This window comes from Ascaphus truei, chromosome 4 (genome assembly GCF_040206685.1).
Source record: "Ascaphus truei isolate aAscTru1 chromosome 4, aAscTru1.hap1, whole genome shotgun sequence".
In the NCBI taxonomy this organism is placed as follows: Eukaryota; Metazoa; Chordata; class Amphibia; order Anura; family Ascaphidae; genus Ascaphus; species Ascaphus truei.
This window is the reverse complement of record NC_134486.1, coordinates 131,799,336-131,817,005: the sequence shown is the minus strand read 5'-3', so window position 1 is coordinate 131,817,005 and position 17,670 is coordinate 131,799,336. Positions and strand designations below refer to the sequence as shown.

Below are 17,670 nucleotides of genomic sequence, written 5' to 3'. Positions count from 1 at the left end.
CTGTCCCGAGCTCATTGATCAATTTTAGTTATTTTTATTTTTTATTAAAGATTTTTATTGTGTTTTTGTATGTCTTTGGATCACAGTGTTATGTACTCCTTTAAGAGAGAACCTGTGAGTAATTTGCCAATTAGTTAGTAATTATGTTACACTATTTAAGTAGTAGACCCATGAGGGGTGTTATAGTGCTCCTGAGGAAGCCGACGTTTAGTTCAGCGAAACGCGTAGAGCTTGTACACCGCATGCAGCTGCCCTTGATCTTGAGGTGAAGGTGAAGAGTCTCCTGTGCCATCCTACCATCTGCTTTGACCTCCGTCTTGCCGGAAGCTGTCGGTCCTTGACGGATGTGACGTCAGACGCCGTCCACCGCGACCAGACTGAGGGAGTTTTGAAGTGAACGGCCAGACTACCACCTCTCCCGACGTGAACCACACTGCCTCAAAAGATACCTTTATGTGTCCGCAATTGATGTACATATTGTGAGTACATTTCTTATGCTTTTAACCTATATACATTTTTGTCTATTGGTCCACACCATGGTCTCTCCTTGCTGTTTTACATGAATACTACCCTGAGTGCGAGTGCTTCCGAATATCCTCCTACTATGTTTCCCGTTAAACGCTGATTCTACACTTACTTGCTGTAAGTAGGCAATCCACTCGAGCCAAGATTTCACTGCTTCACTATTGTGTGATTTTGCTGCACTATTTTTCTTTTTGGGGTGTTCCTGAAATATCGCTCCCTTCACATTCTGGATGTCCGTTACTTCCTATCAAATCCCGCATCTCGCACTCAATTCTCCTCCTCACTTTTAAAGCTTTACACTCTTCTGCCCCTCCTTACATCTCAGCCCTAATTTCTCGCTATGCACCATCCAGACTCTTGCATTCTTCTCAAGGATGTCTTCTCTCTACCCCCTTTGTATCTAAAGCCCTCTCCCGCCTTAAACCTTTCTCACCGACTGCCCCACACCTCTGGAATGCCTTTCCCCGCAATACCCGACTAGCACCCTCTCTACCCACCCTAAGACCAACCCTCTCTACCCACCCTCTCTACCCACCTTAAGACCCACGAGTAGCACCGTGGCTAATACTATATGCATGATACATCAAGCTTGGCACCCTGCAGACACACATAAAAGAATTCCCTCCTACTGTCTCTGTACGTTCTTCCTACCTACCAATTAGATTGAAAGCTCCTCGGAGCAGGGACTCCTCTTCCGAAATAGTATTTATATCTGAAGCACTTATTCCCATGACATAGTTATTTATATTATTTGTTATTTATATGATTGTCGCGTATTACTGTGAAGCACTATGTACATTAATGGCGCTATATAAATAAAGACATACAATACATACATACAAAAAACCAATACCTAAAAGGTGGTGGTTAGTAAGGGGGATTACTGCTCTGAAACTAGAATAATATGTTTTTTGGCAAAGCAGCAATTGGCAGGTTACCTGGTAGTAGCTTATGGTACAGGTGAAAGACTGGAACGCTAATAGTTTTGCTGGAAGACTCTGCTCCAGATGAACAACCACCAACTTTATCCGTCATTACTCTCCCTCGTCTAGATGGGGGGCGAGGAGGTGTGGAGGACACCGCCCTTTTTGATTGAGATTTCAAACCTAGTAGTGGGAAGAAAAAATATTCAACTAACATTTGACAACATTAACGGAAAGTTCTGGACTTCACAACTGTTTGTGTGAGGATGAGGATGAGGATGAGGAAGAGTAATATTGAAGATCTTTCGATGTGATACGATTTAGATGTTTGCAAACTTTGTTTTACTTTACACATGTCCATTTGCTTTTCAATCTTCAGGTTAACACAGCCTTCATCAGAAATGCCCCATTTGTTTTAGTTCAGCACAGCTTTACAATTCAATTCAGTTATGACCATGGCTCATGACATCAAACCAATACCTCAACATATGTATTGATGCTATGTAAAACTACAATAAAGTACTAATCTCAACCCATAGAAAGGAATCTAACCCTTTGCAATCACCTGCTCGAGCAATGTGAGCACTATATAAGCAATGATGTGCAAGGGGAGAGCACCTTGCCAAGATAGTAACGGATTTCAGCCAACTCCCGACAAAATAAATTGCCTCGGTCAGAACGGCAAATTATTTGCTTTCAATGATACTCAATTAGCCTTGTCTGTCTTAGTTGATACATGAGTCATGCTGTACCTGTGCATATAGCAGAACCTACAAAGTGCAGAAAAAAAAAAAAAAAAAAGGCTCTCAAATCACTGATTTATGCTAGCCAATAAATATCCTCCCACTCCCTCAAAATAATGGCTACTTTAAAACATAGGCATTTATATTTGAAAAGCAGACCAATCCTTCAGTTCGGATCTGTTAATCGGGTATAAAGTTGACCTTTTTCCCCACACATTCTAGAAATTCTGATCTAAATGTTCAAGCGGACAAGTAACTTTAAGTATTATTTGGGCAATGTTTAGCTCATCTGTGGCAAGCACCCATCCAGAAATATTTACAGTGTGCCTGGCAGTGATATGGAAGTCACAGACTGCATGTAGTGAACTTTGAAAGAGGATCACTGTTTGAACCCCTCCCACTACGGTGCATCTGTAGAAACATGTCAACCATAAGTTCCTCAGTAGAGAAAACAAAGAGAACCAGCAGACACAAACATGTCAGGTCTACCATATTGTTTTCATAAGCTAGTTACGAACACCCTGTAATATCCCACTGGATAGTCCATCCCAAAATGGTGATGAAAAAATTATTTCAGGCGAGTAGTAATAACAGCATTTGTAAATATTGTATGGTACTTTGTCTACTAGATGGCTTTTAGGCCTAATGGCTGTAAGTAGAAGCTTTTGAGGATTGGCAATGCCACCCTAAGTTTTACTCTACATTGCATAAATCACTGAGGAAATGGGTACATTCAGTGTAATCAAATTTATCAGGCCTTCAGCTTACGTGAACATGGCATCACTATGATGTTCCCCATTCAGACTATTACTCATACTTAAACCTCTTGTCCATGTGATCCTGACACAATGTGTGCTCTATGCAAACATGTTTATGCAAGAAAATAACAAATTCTGTACTTATGTTTAACCCACCAGAAGCAACGACAACGCTGTAATTGTCCTGAAATCCATTTTCAGCCTTCACCTTCTCTTTCTCTTCATGGTTTTTCTTCTCCTTGTCATCTTTCTGCTCGCTTATTAACTTTGCAGTGATACTTGGAGTATCTACAAGAAAGGGCACAAGTATCACACATTACTAACTTGGACTGTAAAAGACAGGTCTTTTTACGCTTCCACCATTTCAGGTCTTGTTGAACTCATTCAATGCTGAAAGTGACGAAAAATAGGAACTGGCAACATTTCCAAAGAGGTTTAGAAAATAAAGTCAGGACCGTGAGGATAGCCCCTTACAAAGGAGTCGATGCATAATGATGGATGGTCAGCGCACTTTTTTACATATTAGCATTTCTTTGTATATTTGTTTGTATGCACTGATAAGGATGGGTGTGTGGCATCAAAACGTTGGCTATCCAAATACATTATGTTTTAATAAGTTAGCTTTGAGTGCCTTCTATCTATCGCTGTGAACAGTTTTATATTTAGGTCTTCAGGAGTACTGCTATGCAAAAAGAGTTGAGAATTATTGGACTAGCCTTTTTAGGGAGTATTTTTAGTGAAGCGCGCACACACACACACTAAAGTGACAATGAACATACCAGGTAGAGCAACATGAATGTTAAAGGAAGGCTTTCGTTATCCAAGGTCTTAAAAGGAGAACAATTTATCAATGCAGGATTGACTTCTTGCAATATCACTGTATTTCACAGATGCCAAATCCATCACTTATATACACACTTGTCGCACAAAGCATCTGTCTGAGCGAGCCGACCTTGACTTTGGATACATTTAGGAATTCATATATTTTGGGCCTGTAATCACGCTTTTCCAAATATATTTTTTTTTTAACTCGGAACAGGCACTTTGTTTTATCGGTGACACTTTCATGGAGATGACTCAGAGGTCAATTGCACAAATTCCAGAATTAATTTCCATTTCTTATATAGAGCAATGACAAATGTTAAACACTTGACTTTAATCCATATAATATTTAGACTAGCGTGACCATAAATATGGCCAAAAGAATTCCCATTGCCAATTGGTGAGTTTGGACGAATGCAGTGTGACTGATCAAAAGAATACAAGGTGATAATACAAGCATTAAGAATATCTAAATACAAAGGCAAAAAGTCAAAAGAGCAAAATAAAAGTTGAAAATCAATGTATTAAGCACTTTTTTTTTAATTTTTTATATAAAAAGTACTTAATGATGCTGATCCCATTAGGACCAAAGTGAACTAATAGTTATTTCAATTTAATAGAATAAATGTTAGCACCTTTAAAATTATTTTTCATAGTCTAATCTCTATACTCACATGCACATTTTTGCTGTTACCATCACTAGCTAAACAGCTAAAAGTGAATTGCGCAGTAAGATATTGAACACATTTTGGTAAAGAACGCAAATCTTTTACTTTAAGGACGACCATCCTAATAATGAAGCAAACCATAAGTGGTTTACTCGTTAGTCATACCTGCTACTTGGGGCTGCCCCTTTACAACTATTATTCAGTTATTTTTTGTTGTCTTTCTGGCAGAAAACAAAAACGGACTTCAGATAAAGACCACGCGGCTCAACCTGCTCCTAAAGCTAAACAGGATTTTCTTATGTAGCACGGACAATGTGCATAGCACTTTTCTAAGAAGTTTGCTGACAATGTGTCCCTGTCCTGAACATCTATGGGACAAATTTACTAAGCTCCTGAAAAGAGTACAAGGGCTCGACCCTCATGTTAATTGCCATTCAAGTCAATGGCAGTTAACTACGGATCGAGCGCCGATACCACTTATCAGAGGCTAGTAAATCCCAACCTTAGAATCTGAGGTGCAGGAAGAGAAAGTGACCTGCCCAAGGTCACAAGGCGCATGTGATTCATCTACATCAAATGGCAGGGACACTCATTCAGCCCCTGGAACAATGGCCCCTACACAATTTCCTCACAAAGTTTCTTTCTATTTTCCCCACACTCCACCAACAAGCAGCTTATGGAAAAGCCGCATTTCTATTACATGCTTAGATCCCATTTGCATAAAATGAAAAAGTAAGTCACCGTTTCATGAAACAAGAATGAATTTTAAAAAGTTTGTTGAAAGCCTACAGTAAGTGGTTTTTTTTTTATACCTTACACTGGGGGGCTGCTGTTCTAAACTTTAAATAAATGTCTATAACTTAGATCAGCGGTGCACAAATTGGGGGGCGCGGGGTTTACAGAGGCCTCGTGCGCTTCCCGAAGGCACTTAAATGAAGTGCCGGGGAAGCGGCGAAGGCCTCTGTAAACCTCACTTAAATTGTCTCAGGCGGCTTGTTAGACGTGTCGCTATGGCAACGTGATGTCAAATGACACCACAAGGTCATGTGACGTCATGTCGCAGAGGTAAGAGGAGGGGGAGCGGAGAGAGGGGAACTGCCTGCAGCGGGCGCAGGGGGAAAAAAGTTGGCGCTCCCCTGAGTTAGACATTGTTTGTGAAGGGAAACCAGAGAGATTCTCAGACAATTATGCCGAGTTTAGTAATCATTTTAATGTATTTGACAATTCTGTGTACGAATACAAGCAAGCTCTTAGATAGCAGTGACTCCTACTTAATTGAGTAACGAGACCGGCCCAGAAGTATTTTCTTCTTTAAGACTCAACTGAAAAGTACTTATGCATACTTCTTACATGTAGGCAAAAGCATGAACATAATCATTGGTTCATGAACTTCAACAAAACATCTAGTGAATGTCTGGCTTTGTGCGTCTACGACAGCTTCTATGCTCCATTTCCGTGCTATTAACTTTTATGAACTATAATTACCCTCATTGGATTTCCCTAATACTGTCCTATACAGTGCTTTAAAAAAAAAAAAAAAAAATGATGCCAGTAATTAAGCAGTTTCATTGTTCTTGACCAACACTGGATAACGTCTTGTAAAGACTTGACAGGTCCCAGGACACAGTGCAATTTAAACTGAGTAACAATGAACAGACAATGAACGCATGTCTAGGAATAAAGTTTGCATAAAACATGAACGTGTACAGCTTCCAGTGACATCACCGCTTCCACTGCTTTTCCTATGGGAATTCTACCAACATGGACCCACCGGCAGGGAGACCCCATCAGTTTACTACGAGATGCCGATCAAGCTAGCATCATTTCACCCACTGATGAAGCAGAATATCACGGTGTTTCAATAGGATTCAATGGCCGTGATAACAGAATACCCCACCATAGCGCACCAGCGGGAGCAATAACCTTTGCTACGCCTGTTAGTTCATTAGGATTCCTATAAAACTGTGAGAAACTGAAAGGACCTAAATACTATAATTTAAGTGTTCTCATATTGACAGATCATAAATTATTAGTACATTTTAGTTTCTGATTTGTAGTGCAATGAATAATATTTAACCACCAATTCACAAAAATCCCAACAGAGTTGATTTTTCCATTTGGGAACATCTCTGGTTACACCGAGACATGCCACCGCGGCTAATAATAAAAAAATTCCATAAAAATTAACACATTTGACAGATGTGACTATCATCCACCTACTTGAAGATGTATTTTTATACTGAAAGGGGGGCATTTCCGCTTACCAATTTTTGTTTTTTGTTTTAATAGATGCAGCAGTTCTTTACATTTACAGCAATGCAATTTTCTAAGCTGCTGATCGATTCGTGATTGACTGGTGTAGGCCCCGCTTCCCAGAGCACCCAAGATAGCTGCCTAGTTCCAAAGAGCAAGTGCGGTGGCTTCCCAAACAAGCTTAATACATTAAAGCCGTTACAAAGGCCATAAAGGGTGTGGGGGTGAGGGAAAGCAGTATTACCATCCAACATAATAAACGGATTTATATTAAAAAAAAAAAAAAAACACAACAAAAAAAAAATCAGGATTTTGAATGAAATGCAGCTTAAAGAACAAAAATCACTGGTGCGACCCAGAAGCATTGAAGCATTGAAGTCATAGGTGCCATGTTGTTCTAAAAGTTGCCCTTTAAAGTAGATAAGCAACCTTATTTTTATTTTCTTTCCTAGGTATCTGTTTTCATTTACGTTCACAAAAAAAAAAAGGGGGGGGCCCAAAGTCTGCAGAAAAAGAATGTACACGTGGCAACACCTACTGTTTATCATCACTTTCTGCAATTCAACCAGGCTGCTGCCCTCTCAATCTTCTGCTAAGGTTCTCTGGGATCTACTAATGCCACCAAGTGAGAGGGGCCTAGCAGTAATCATTTACGTTTTAAGATCATTTGGGGCAAACGACAGTGTTGTAAAGACATGTTTAAAAAATAAATAAATAAAAGGAAAACATGCAAGAGTACTGACGGCTTCATAAAACTCTACCCTATAATGCACCATATGCAGAACTCACATCTGTCCCCTAAAGCTTTCCGTATACTAATTTTTCTGTTTTCTTCATGTCCAAGTAATACCAATGAAAGCTGATAATTTTTGCTCTTCTCTTTTTCTGGTTAATGATGGCAACCTAATTAGATTATAGTGACTTTTTAATATGGAACGCGCACACACACACACAAAACTGAACCTCTAAAAAGCAGGGATAAACAGCTAAGGAAAATCAATCTTGCCTGAGACACGATCCAGAACCTCTGCTAGTGTAGTTGAAATGGGCAAGTGAAGAGTGCGGAACTTGTGGCCGGCCCCGTACATCGGATGCTGGATGATGTGACTTGTGGCATTGATCCTGCCCTTATACAACTGAAAAGTAAACGAGAATGATTAGCCAACTGACTGTTCCCGCCCTCTTTAATGCAGTAGAGCAATCCCTACAATCCTACTTTTTTGTTAATACAACCTTATATTAAATATTTATATGTGATGTTCATAAAATGTTGATTTTTTTTCATGTAGCTTAGGAGGTACCTGCTTTGATACAATTTGTTTATTTCTGGGAACTGAAAAAAATAAATATAAAGTCTGCCACGTCCTCTAAGAAATATTACTTCTAAAGTCCCATGATTCAATTCGGACAACACGGGTTTTAAAGAGAAGCGCAAGTAGTTTCTTTTTCCCTCCGCCTCACACTTTTTGAAAGGGACACCACTTTTAAAAGTGACACTTGCAGATTGTTACCCGTCAGAAAAAGATGTGTTGGACCATAGCTAGTGAGACCTGAAGTTCCCTTTGCATGGATTCCAACGGGAGAATGTGGGATTCCCTTCCTCTTTCTAACCCTTTCTAAACCACAGCTTAAACTCGCACTGGAATAAAGAGGCTATAAACGAGCCTGATTTACTATTAAAAACAAAAAAACGTATAAAAGGTGAACATTTAACCAGGTCATGTGGATAATGATTTCATTGACCCCATCAGTGCCAGATATTTGTTTTATCTGACAGTTAACATGTGTGTTGGAAGTTTATTTTGCAAGTCTACTGTACAAGGGCATGCAAGTTAGTGGACAATCAAATGCTTATACATATGCATGGGTAAAGCCATTATTTACAAAAGTTTCCCAACCTAAAGATAAGATCAAGAGAAAATAAAATAGTGTAAGAACACTGTACTAATTACACACCTAAGCAACATTCTGGTTACGATGGCAAATTAAGCATTTACACTGAAGTGACTAACTCGACTGTGTTTCTTTGGAAGTAACCACATACAGATGCAGCGGCCATTATTCGAACAAATCACGGAGCTGTTTTTGTTTGCGCTGCTGCACTCCACGTGGCATTAAGACGGCCAATCGCCCCAGGCAAACGTGAGTACAGTACTGTGCTAGTGTGTCCATTTCAGGTGTTCAACACTGTTTAACACTAAAATGCCATTTTCTGCACTCGTGTATTAAGGCAGGAAGGTTGGAAATCACGCGCCATGACATGGGTATTCCGAGGTATACCACGCGTGAAGTGTTCGAATAAAGGCCGCTGCATCTGTATACAACTTCAGGTGGCAGCTGCCATTCCATTTCTTGGTCTATAGATCTGTTATACAGATTCATCCCATTTGCAATTGTACTCTGCCATCTGGTGGACTCCTTCCTTAACAGCACAAACATAGCAATCTTTCAAATTAAAATGTAACATCTTTAAAAGATACTAAATCCTTTTCACTAATTTGTTTGCAGATTGTAAGGCCGCCTTTTTGTCCAGTTGCAACAACGAGAAAAACGGGAAGACCAATAACCCAGACTGGGCCAGTGGACCAGCAGAAGGTCACCTACAGAACCGCACTCATCACTATTTACGTAACAGTAAACGCTTAATAGCAATTATAGGCTCAATTAGAGCTTAAGAGCGATCAGTATGATATGATGGTTAGTATTAAAACCACTTTTAATAAGAACATTAGAATATAGGGTATTAAAAATCTCCCTAATGGGAACCCAAGCTTCAACTAATGAAAGCATAAGGCTTCAGACAGGAGAAGCCAGATACTGTATATTGCAAACAGTTACTAGCCCCAAGAATAGGGTGGTAACAAGGCCGATTGCCTAGCAAAAATAGGAGTTTGAGCCGACTAGGAGGAATGGAATTCCTAAACGAACTCCCCCCTCCCACGCTACAATTTAAACTATATTACAGTATACTCAAATTCAGAGTGTGAGCGTGGCCTCTGTACAACGCTGCAGGTATGCACTAGGTGTCTTAGGAGCGAGATGCAGCTCCAAATACACCTCAGGTGAACAGTATAACAAAACACTTAATATGCTTATAGTAGTGAAGCAAGGACAATACTTGCAATATTGATGTCATCTGGTATACACTAAAGTGTGCATTCACTCTGCTGTGCCTGTATGCAAACAGCCACACTAGGGAGGCTCAATCAGCTATTCACCGAGTGCTTGTAAAAGCACCCTGGTACCCATGGGAGTTATTAGGCTGTAGTCCCTACGGCCATTTCACATAGGCACTTCTTCTAGGGATACTCATCACGCCTTTTGACCAACATGAAAATCATTTCACGTTGCGGTCCATAATCTTTTAAGATCACATACTGTAGAACCGGTCTACAAATTATTTTTACTTTAAACCAAAAATCAGAACCTACAAAGAACTTGCTCTTCTTCATAAGAAATTCTATAGTTGTACACTACGGCCCATATTTAGCAGATGATCCTAAGCGTTAGGACATAATTTGTCCCATCTACTTCTGTAGGCCCGTTAAGTAAATCTGGGCCTAAATTTTCATTACTTTAACACTTTGTACACGTTACCCCCCCTGTGCCTGTGGACGCCATCCGGATCTCTCCTACATCAAAAAAACTAAAACCCTAAATTACAGGAACATTCCATGTTGCACTCAAGGGTATAACAATAATTCTAAAAATAAAGAAAAAGTCCAGTTTGTGAGGTATTTGCAAAGCAGAGAGTCTCCAATAATGAACTTGCATCAATTGTCTATCCTTCACTTCGTCTTTCAAGATGGAGATGTACAGTAGGCTTACTATCAGATGTGATGCCCACATCCACACAACACCCATAAAGGGCTGACAATTCTACTGAAGACAGACTAGTGAATACAATAAGATAAGTTATGATGCATACTGGACATGGAGACTGAAGGAACATGGTCACTTTTTCATCCTCCAACATCAGCTGCAGGAAGAGTCTTCTGATAAAGCCTGAAATGTTGCCAGAGGCCGGGAGATTTCCACGCTGTGGAGAAGACTGGAACAGCTCACACAGAACCTATTAAGATAAGATCAACATCACTTAGTTGGACATGGGGTAAGGCATTTGCTGCTAGACGTGCTAATAAGGAAAACAGTATGTTTGAGCTCCTTCTGGCATTAAGACGACGTTAACAGAATATATTTTATTTATGTAAAACATTTCACCTTTACACAACAAGCAAGCTAGCCCAAATATGTATATGCTATCTACAATGTAAATTATTTTTTGATTTTGCCTATATTGCTGGTAAGATCACAAAACAAGCTTGTTTCCCCCCCTACTTATAACCCAACCCTGATAACTGCTCAACCTCTGCCAGATTGGCCTGAAAACTTAAATGTAAAGCAACATCAACAACGCTGCATAAAAATGCTGTGTGTGTGTGGTGCACACAGTCAGATTTAATTTTAGAGACATAAGATATCCGATAAATTGACGGGTTCATTCTATTCTAAGACTGATATGCAACCTGCAGCTTAGAAGCTGTCTGCAACTATTTAAGACACTCTGCATAGTGTCACCATGCAAAAAAAAACCTCTCTTTCCAACATTAATTTATGTTTTACAATTCAAGAAATGGGTTCCCTGCCTATGGTATATGTACATGGGGTGCCACACAATTCCTACACATTGGTAACCAACAATTCCTGTGTCACAGGCTGCTGTGGAAAAGAGGATGAAAGCCAGTAAAAAAAACAATTTTTTTCCCACACAGTTAAGGGATTTTGAGAGTTAAATCATTCAATGTAATACAACTGACATTTATTGTCTAGGAATGCCTAGTTGTGCGGAAAGTTCAATAGAAAACAAATTATTTCTATTAAAAAAATAAAACTAAAAAATCTAGATTTTGAAAAATGCTGAAAACAAGTGTTAGGACTTGGATGTGGGCTCCTTCTGAAACTCTGATTGACTGGGCAGTTATTACAGATACAATTGGTGCACTGCTAGAGAGAGGGCGGCGCTCAAGAGCCGGAGCCTATCAGAAGGGGAAGGGGGCTGTCACTTTGGAAATGCTTCCTACATTAGAAAACATTAAAAATGTCTTTAAAACCTTTTTTTTTTTACATTTTATAAATACTACAAGTATTTTCTCAGAGTACAGAACGGATTTTTTTTTTTTTTTTAAACACACGTAGGATATTGCTTCAACTGCTACTTTAAAATAACTAAACGATCACTCAGAAAGCATAAGTAACACATTACAGACCAGTATAAAGTAAAAATAATTATACTAAAACCAAAGTTATAATATGTATGTTAAGTAAAGAATCATTACATCAAGAAACAGCCTTTAATTAAGCAAGTCTATTAGTATAAAGCAAACTCTGGAAGCCCACAATTTGCTAGGAGTCTCAAATACACAGCAATTTCCCATTGCAATTTTCAAGAAGTAAAATATTACAATACTACTATTTTGAACCATACCTGTGCCATTAGTCTCTGATTGTTAGGATGGCAAGAAATGCACTGCAAGAAAAAGGCCACTGTTGCGTTCTCAACTGCAGTTCTTTGCTGGGTGGTAAGTCCATTCGCTGCAGTTGCAGTCAGCAGAGTGCATCTTGCACTGGCCTGTTGTGACCCAGTTACATGACCTGCCGAGCTAGCAGCAGAATGGCAGAGTAAAAACAGAAGAGCTGTCCACAAAGGATTAACTTCAGAGCCTCCAAGCCAATCCTTCATAACGTGGCTGTTGCCAACCTCCGTCAGAAACCTGAGAATTGGTGCTACCAAGTTCGCCGTGACTGGCATTCTATTAAAGTGCTGTGATGCGTGTTGCCTCCGGAGTCTGTCCGGAGTGGCATCTGTAGAGAGTGCAGCACAGTCTGAACTGGAAATGTGATTGAAGCAAAAATTAACTAGACTTCTAACAAGGAGTGAGGGCAAACCAGAGTCCAGTAATTGCTTGATGGCTTCAGGAGACTGCGACGAGGCAGCGAGGGTGGCCAGGTGAGACTCCGTAAGTGCAAGGGGCGCTTGTGCGTTTTTGGAATCGTCCGTCATAGACGCGTTAAGGTCTTCCTTTTTGCTGTCATCTGTTATGGATAGTCTGTGCTGGCTCTGTATTGGAGGCGGCGTAATCCCCATCCATCCCATGAGTAAGGAGAAATAGTTGGGGTGGATGTGACACATTGAGCAGAGCAGGCCGTCAACAGCTTTCTTTAAGACCATGTTGCAGGGTAGAGACATGGACCATTTATACAAAGACCTAGAAGGAGGATTGGAACATACTGAAAACACACACCGTGCAAAATAGTAAAAATACAATATAAAAGCCCTAATATTATATGCTTGGAAGGTCCATAATGGTTTGACTAACTAGCAATGGAAACACAATGCAAATAGTTTTTTTTATTTAAATTGTGTATTTTTGCCTAACAAATTAGCAGAAAACCAAAATTAAAGCTGGCTGCTAAGTCCCTCTCACTTAGTGACACGAGTGGACTTCAAAGAACCGTATCTGAGACGATAAGGACTTCTTCACTGAGGAGACCATCAATATTCAGCATAGAAAACGGAGCTGTGCTGGCAAGTGGAACAGAGAAAGTGGGAATAAGCAGCAGCAGTTGCCACGTAGACAATTCTGCAGGTTGTGCGCTTTTTAACATAAAAAGGAAATTAAAATAAGATTGGCAATCTTCTTTAAAGAGCATCACATTGCTCTCACTTTGAAGATGGGTCATTTGGGGGGGGGGGGAGGGAAACTACACCTTTAACTCGGCTATAATTTGACTGACCTTATGATTAACATCTAGGACTCCAAATATCTGTCTATAGCCAATTATGTTATTGAAGGGTTAAGTATTAAAGCCAAAAGAAAATACTTGGCAATGTCAGTATATATATATATATATATTTTTTTTTTTTAAGATGAAGCAATTGAAAGATTAAAATAACCGAGGTAAACGTTAACATACTTGCATGTTTATAAATCCTCAAATACAAAGCCTTGCATAAAGAGCCCCCTATTATATAAAGTGTAATAGTACCAATCCGGCGGGATCACGTGGAACGTCTCTGCAATAGCTCTGAAAGTCCTATTTGAGGCACTTTACAGAATAGGGGCCAGCGCCTTGCTTTCAAAGATGGGTTAGGGGAATTTATTGTGTTAAAATACTTTACCAGGCAGGGAAAGATTATAGGGAAAGTCATCAACGGCAGGTTGGCATCAAACTGGGAAATGCAGCCTCAATACTTACTCAAAGAGGTCTCTGTTGAGCAACCCTGGCAAGTCGTATTCTACGGGAAGCTCGTAGCTGTGCCACAAAATGGCAGCTACACAGTGCAAATGAGAGGGGGACGGCATCAGGAGGCCAAACTCCCTGGGTGTGCTGTTCGGGGACATGTAGCTGCTCCGACCATTCCTCTTCAATGAGGCAACTCTGGCAGAATCACTGACCCACTTTAACAGTGCTTGAATTCTACGGTACAGGAAGAACACGTCACAAAGCATGCAATGGGAGATCCTGTAACAAATGAAACTCACTGCGGGTACAGAATCTACACGTAAGCTTAACACAGTTTACACCGCACACACAGAAAAAGTGTAACTCCTTCAAAAGTAAGGCACAAAGAAAACTAAAGCTACTCGTCCATAGAGCCAGTCGCAAGTTCACAGACTATTTGCACACTGCTGTACTTTTGCAGTTTGGGTCAGGAATTATGACATGAAAAAAAATCAGAAGGCAACACCAGATGTATTACCTTGTTTAGATCTTTTGCACAATGCTTGCTATACCATATATTATGTTAAAATGTGAAGGCTTTTTGTGTACAGTGAAAAGAATGACATGTATTGTTCTCTCGTTTTTTTTTCTTTTTTTTGAAAGAGCTTCAATTTTAGTATGAAATAAGAAATTCTGATTTGGATATGATAAGCACCTACACCACAAGATTATATCTTGGTATCCCAATTACTTAATCTTTCACAAATGAGATGTCATGTAAACAACTACATATTTTGTCCCATAGAACAGTCGCTACGCGAGGTCGATATTATGGATTTTGCCATACAATAAAGTGCTGTATAACATTTGGATAAAACACAATGGGCACCTTTTTACATACTGATAAACTTAACTCCTTCAGCTGAAAACAGATTGTGATGCGAGAAGCCATTGAACATGTGCCAGAAGCAGCAGAGTATAAAACGCTAATAAAAAAAGCCTTGACGTTTCTCTGCATGGATGCATTAAAAGACTGGATTATCTTTCTATAAATAAGCTTCCCTGTCTCTATAATTTATGTACAACATACCTGTCCTTTGTCCCAGGGTCTTGCGTGGTACCAAGCTGATATAGGATATCTATTGTGGAGTCTGAAGAGAGGCCATTAAGCCTTCCAAAAAGAAGTGGGCTATTTAAATCTGCAAAACAAGTAATTTTAACAAATTAAATTTACTTGAGTTAAAAAAAAACCATCACATTAGATATACCATATACATTTTTTCATCATTTCACCATTGAGAGAGCTTCAATTAACTAGTTTAGCAGCCACTGTATATTATGTAACTAGCATGTTGAGGATTTTTAAGTCCAAACATAAAAATTGTACCTATCAATCTATGGGCAACCACATACAATACTCGTTAATGGTTTGAGAAATTTGGTTAGAAAATAAAACAATACATTGATAATCAGCATGGAGCATTAGGACATTTTTACGTGATGCAGATCTGTGTGTTAAACTGGTACCCGCAGGTTGACTTGAAAGAAAATTAAATAGGGGACAAGTGGGGAGTAAGGTTGGTGAGAGACCAGAAAATAAAGGTGAAGGATCAAAGGGGAGAGAAAGGAGAATGGCTTGGGCAAAGACTGGGCACGGGATGTGAAAATGGGCAGAATGCTCATCACTTGCAGTAGAGCCGAAGATAAACCTACACGTCGCCGAAATGTAATTAATCAGAACTAAAAATCTTGTATAATATGCATTAATTTATAACAAAAAAAGCCAAATCTTCTAGAAAAATCTCTTTACATTATTGTACATAATGTAAACAGTTTCCTACTAAGAATATTTACGTACAAGTTACTTATTCTCACTGGATTAGAAAAAAATGATTCTAAAAAGTCTCATTAACATCAGAATACCTTATAGATCAACTTCTTTTCTAGCAATTACTTCAAAGGACTTTAAGATAGGAGACAAGTTGTAAAGGAGTGTGAGAAGTAAAGTCCCAAATGCTACACCTGTACAATAAATAGATCAAACATGGAATAACAATGTATTTCAAACCATTCAAACTTCAATTAAGGCTTTTAGAATTGTTACTTGCAATTTGGAGGGTTGCTTTCAAGTTTTTTAAGTTAGTTAATCCCTTTGACCCAGGGATCTCGCAAGATGATGTTGAAACACAATGTAGAAACGAAAGTGACTCATTGTATGCCAGAGGCAGAATTATCCAGTTTTCTAAATACCCGCCAGTGGCTCGCAACATTTTTCAATGGCACATGCAGGTACAACTTCATCTGAAGCTAACAAACTGTCTAGAATATTTGGTTGCGGCAATTTCTCTACGACCAATAGACCTTCAGCGCTTGACCGTGACTCACGCCGCCGCTGGGACACTCTTCTGCCGCCGGCCGCTTCGGTAAGTGACTAACCTTAACCCTTACCCTGAACTCCAACTAATACTAACGCTACCCTAAAAGCCTTAACCACTTCTCCGCAAACCCTTTACCCGAGCCACTAAAACCCCTACAGTTAACCCCCAACCCTAAAACTAACCCCCTACTCTAAAACTAAAACAAAACCCCTACCATAAAACTTACCCTCTCGTCGAAATGGTCGGCAGTGAAGCAGCTGCAGTGGAGGGTCCACCTGACGCCGCCGCGACCAAATCTCCCATTCCGAACAATAAATCCCCAAAGTATTCAAGTCAGACATAACATTTTCCATGTTACTGAATGTAATAATTATGTGGTTATTTCTTGCAGTGTATCTTACTGTCTGTTTTGCCAATCTGACACTTAACAGAACAACTAAAACTATACGTAGATGTTGTATATACACTATAGCAGCTACACCTGACCAAACAAAATAAGCTCAATGCAACCCTGGACGGACCAGAAATGCATTGTAACAGCAGCACTAAAGTGATCAAGCAAAATAATATTTTACATGCAATAAACCAAGAGCAGAAAAAAATGGTACCAGCAAATCTTACCTGCGGGGTCACTGCCAGATGCTGCACAATTGCGAAGCAGTATGTCAATTAGCCGGAGTCCTATTCTTGTAGACTGGAGTCCAATTTTGACAAGCACAGCTTCAATATTGGGCGAATGCATGCCACAATATGGAGACATCAGTAAGGCAGCGCATGTCTGCAACAGATTGGCCGTGGGTGCTGCAGCACTAGCCATCATTGCTTCCAGTTCACTGATATGAGTTAGGCAATGATGCAATAGCCTCAACCAGCCAATGCTAGGAGAAGAGGATTAGAGGCAATGTTTAACACTTAGCTCTAATACCATCATTATGTTTTAACTCGTAATATATAGTAAACACCTGCTCAACATTACACTGGTCATGTGTTCATTATGTAACGTATTTTCAACACTAGTTCTAATTACAAAGCAAAAAAAAAAAAAAAAAATCTTAAAACGGTCAGCCTCTCTGATAAAGAACTAAAATGTTTTTATGCCAAAATGTATGTAAGCTAAGAGGCATCATGATCTTGTGTCTCTGTATAATGCTATACCTATTACATTTTGTCTCCATGTGCGTCATGTTTTGATTTCAGGAGCCTAAATGAGATGCATCTCTGTTGGACACAATCTGGAATAAGAACCGTGATTAACTCAAATTTGTTACAGCCTCCAAATCGAACTCAGGCAAAGTGTAAAACTTTTTATTTTTCTTTTCTATGTATATGTAAACCATCTGTGGTCTCCAGGTGCCGTGCGCTGTATACATTGCACT

General features: G+C 39.6%; 1 protein-coding gene across 8 annotated transcripts in view; it reads right to left on the bottom strand.

The window, feature by feature from the left end:
- The window catches only part of BIRC6 (baculoviral IAP repeat containing 6), a 240,383-nt gene that overhangs the window by 114,775 nt on the left and 107,938 nt on the right, over positions 1-17,670 (bottom strand). For all 8 annotated transcript variants that reach the window (XM_075596608.1, XM_075596614.1, XM_075596615.1 and 5 more), the window contains exons 52-59: positions 16,916-17,172; positions 15,007-15,115; positions 13,950-14,171; positions 12,178-12,958; positions 10,621-10,764; positions 7,699-7,828; positions 3,106-3,237; positions 1,464-1,631 (exon numbers count right to left, since the gene is read on the bottom strand). In XM_075596608.1, coding sequence (XP_075452723.1) covers positions 1,464-1,631; positions 3,106-3,237; positions 7,699-7,828; positions 10,621-10,764; positions 12,178-12,958; positions 13,950-14,171; positions 15,007-15,115; positions 16,916-17,172 — 1,943 coding nt within the window. The remainder of the gene's footprint in view (positions 1-1,463; positions 1,632-3,105; positions 3,238-7,698; positions 7,829-10,620; positions 10,765-12,177; positions 12,959-13,949; positions 14,172-15,006; positions 15,116-16,915; positions 17,173-17,670) is intronic.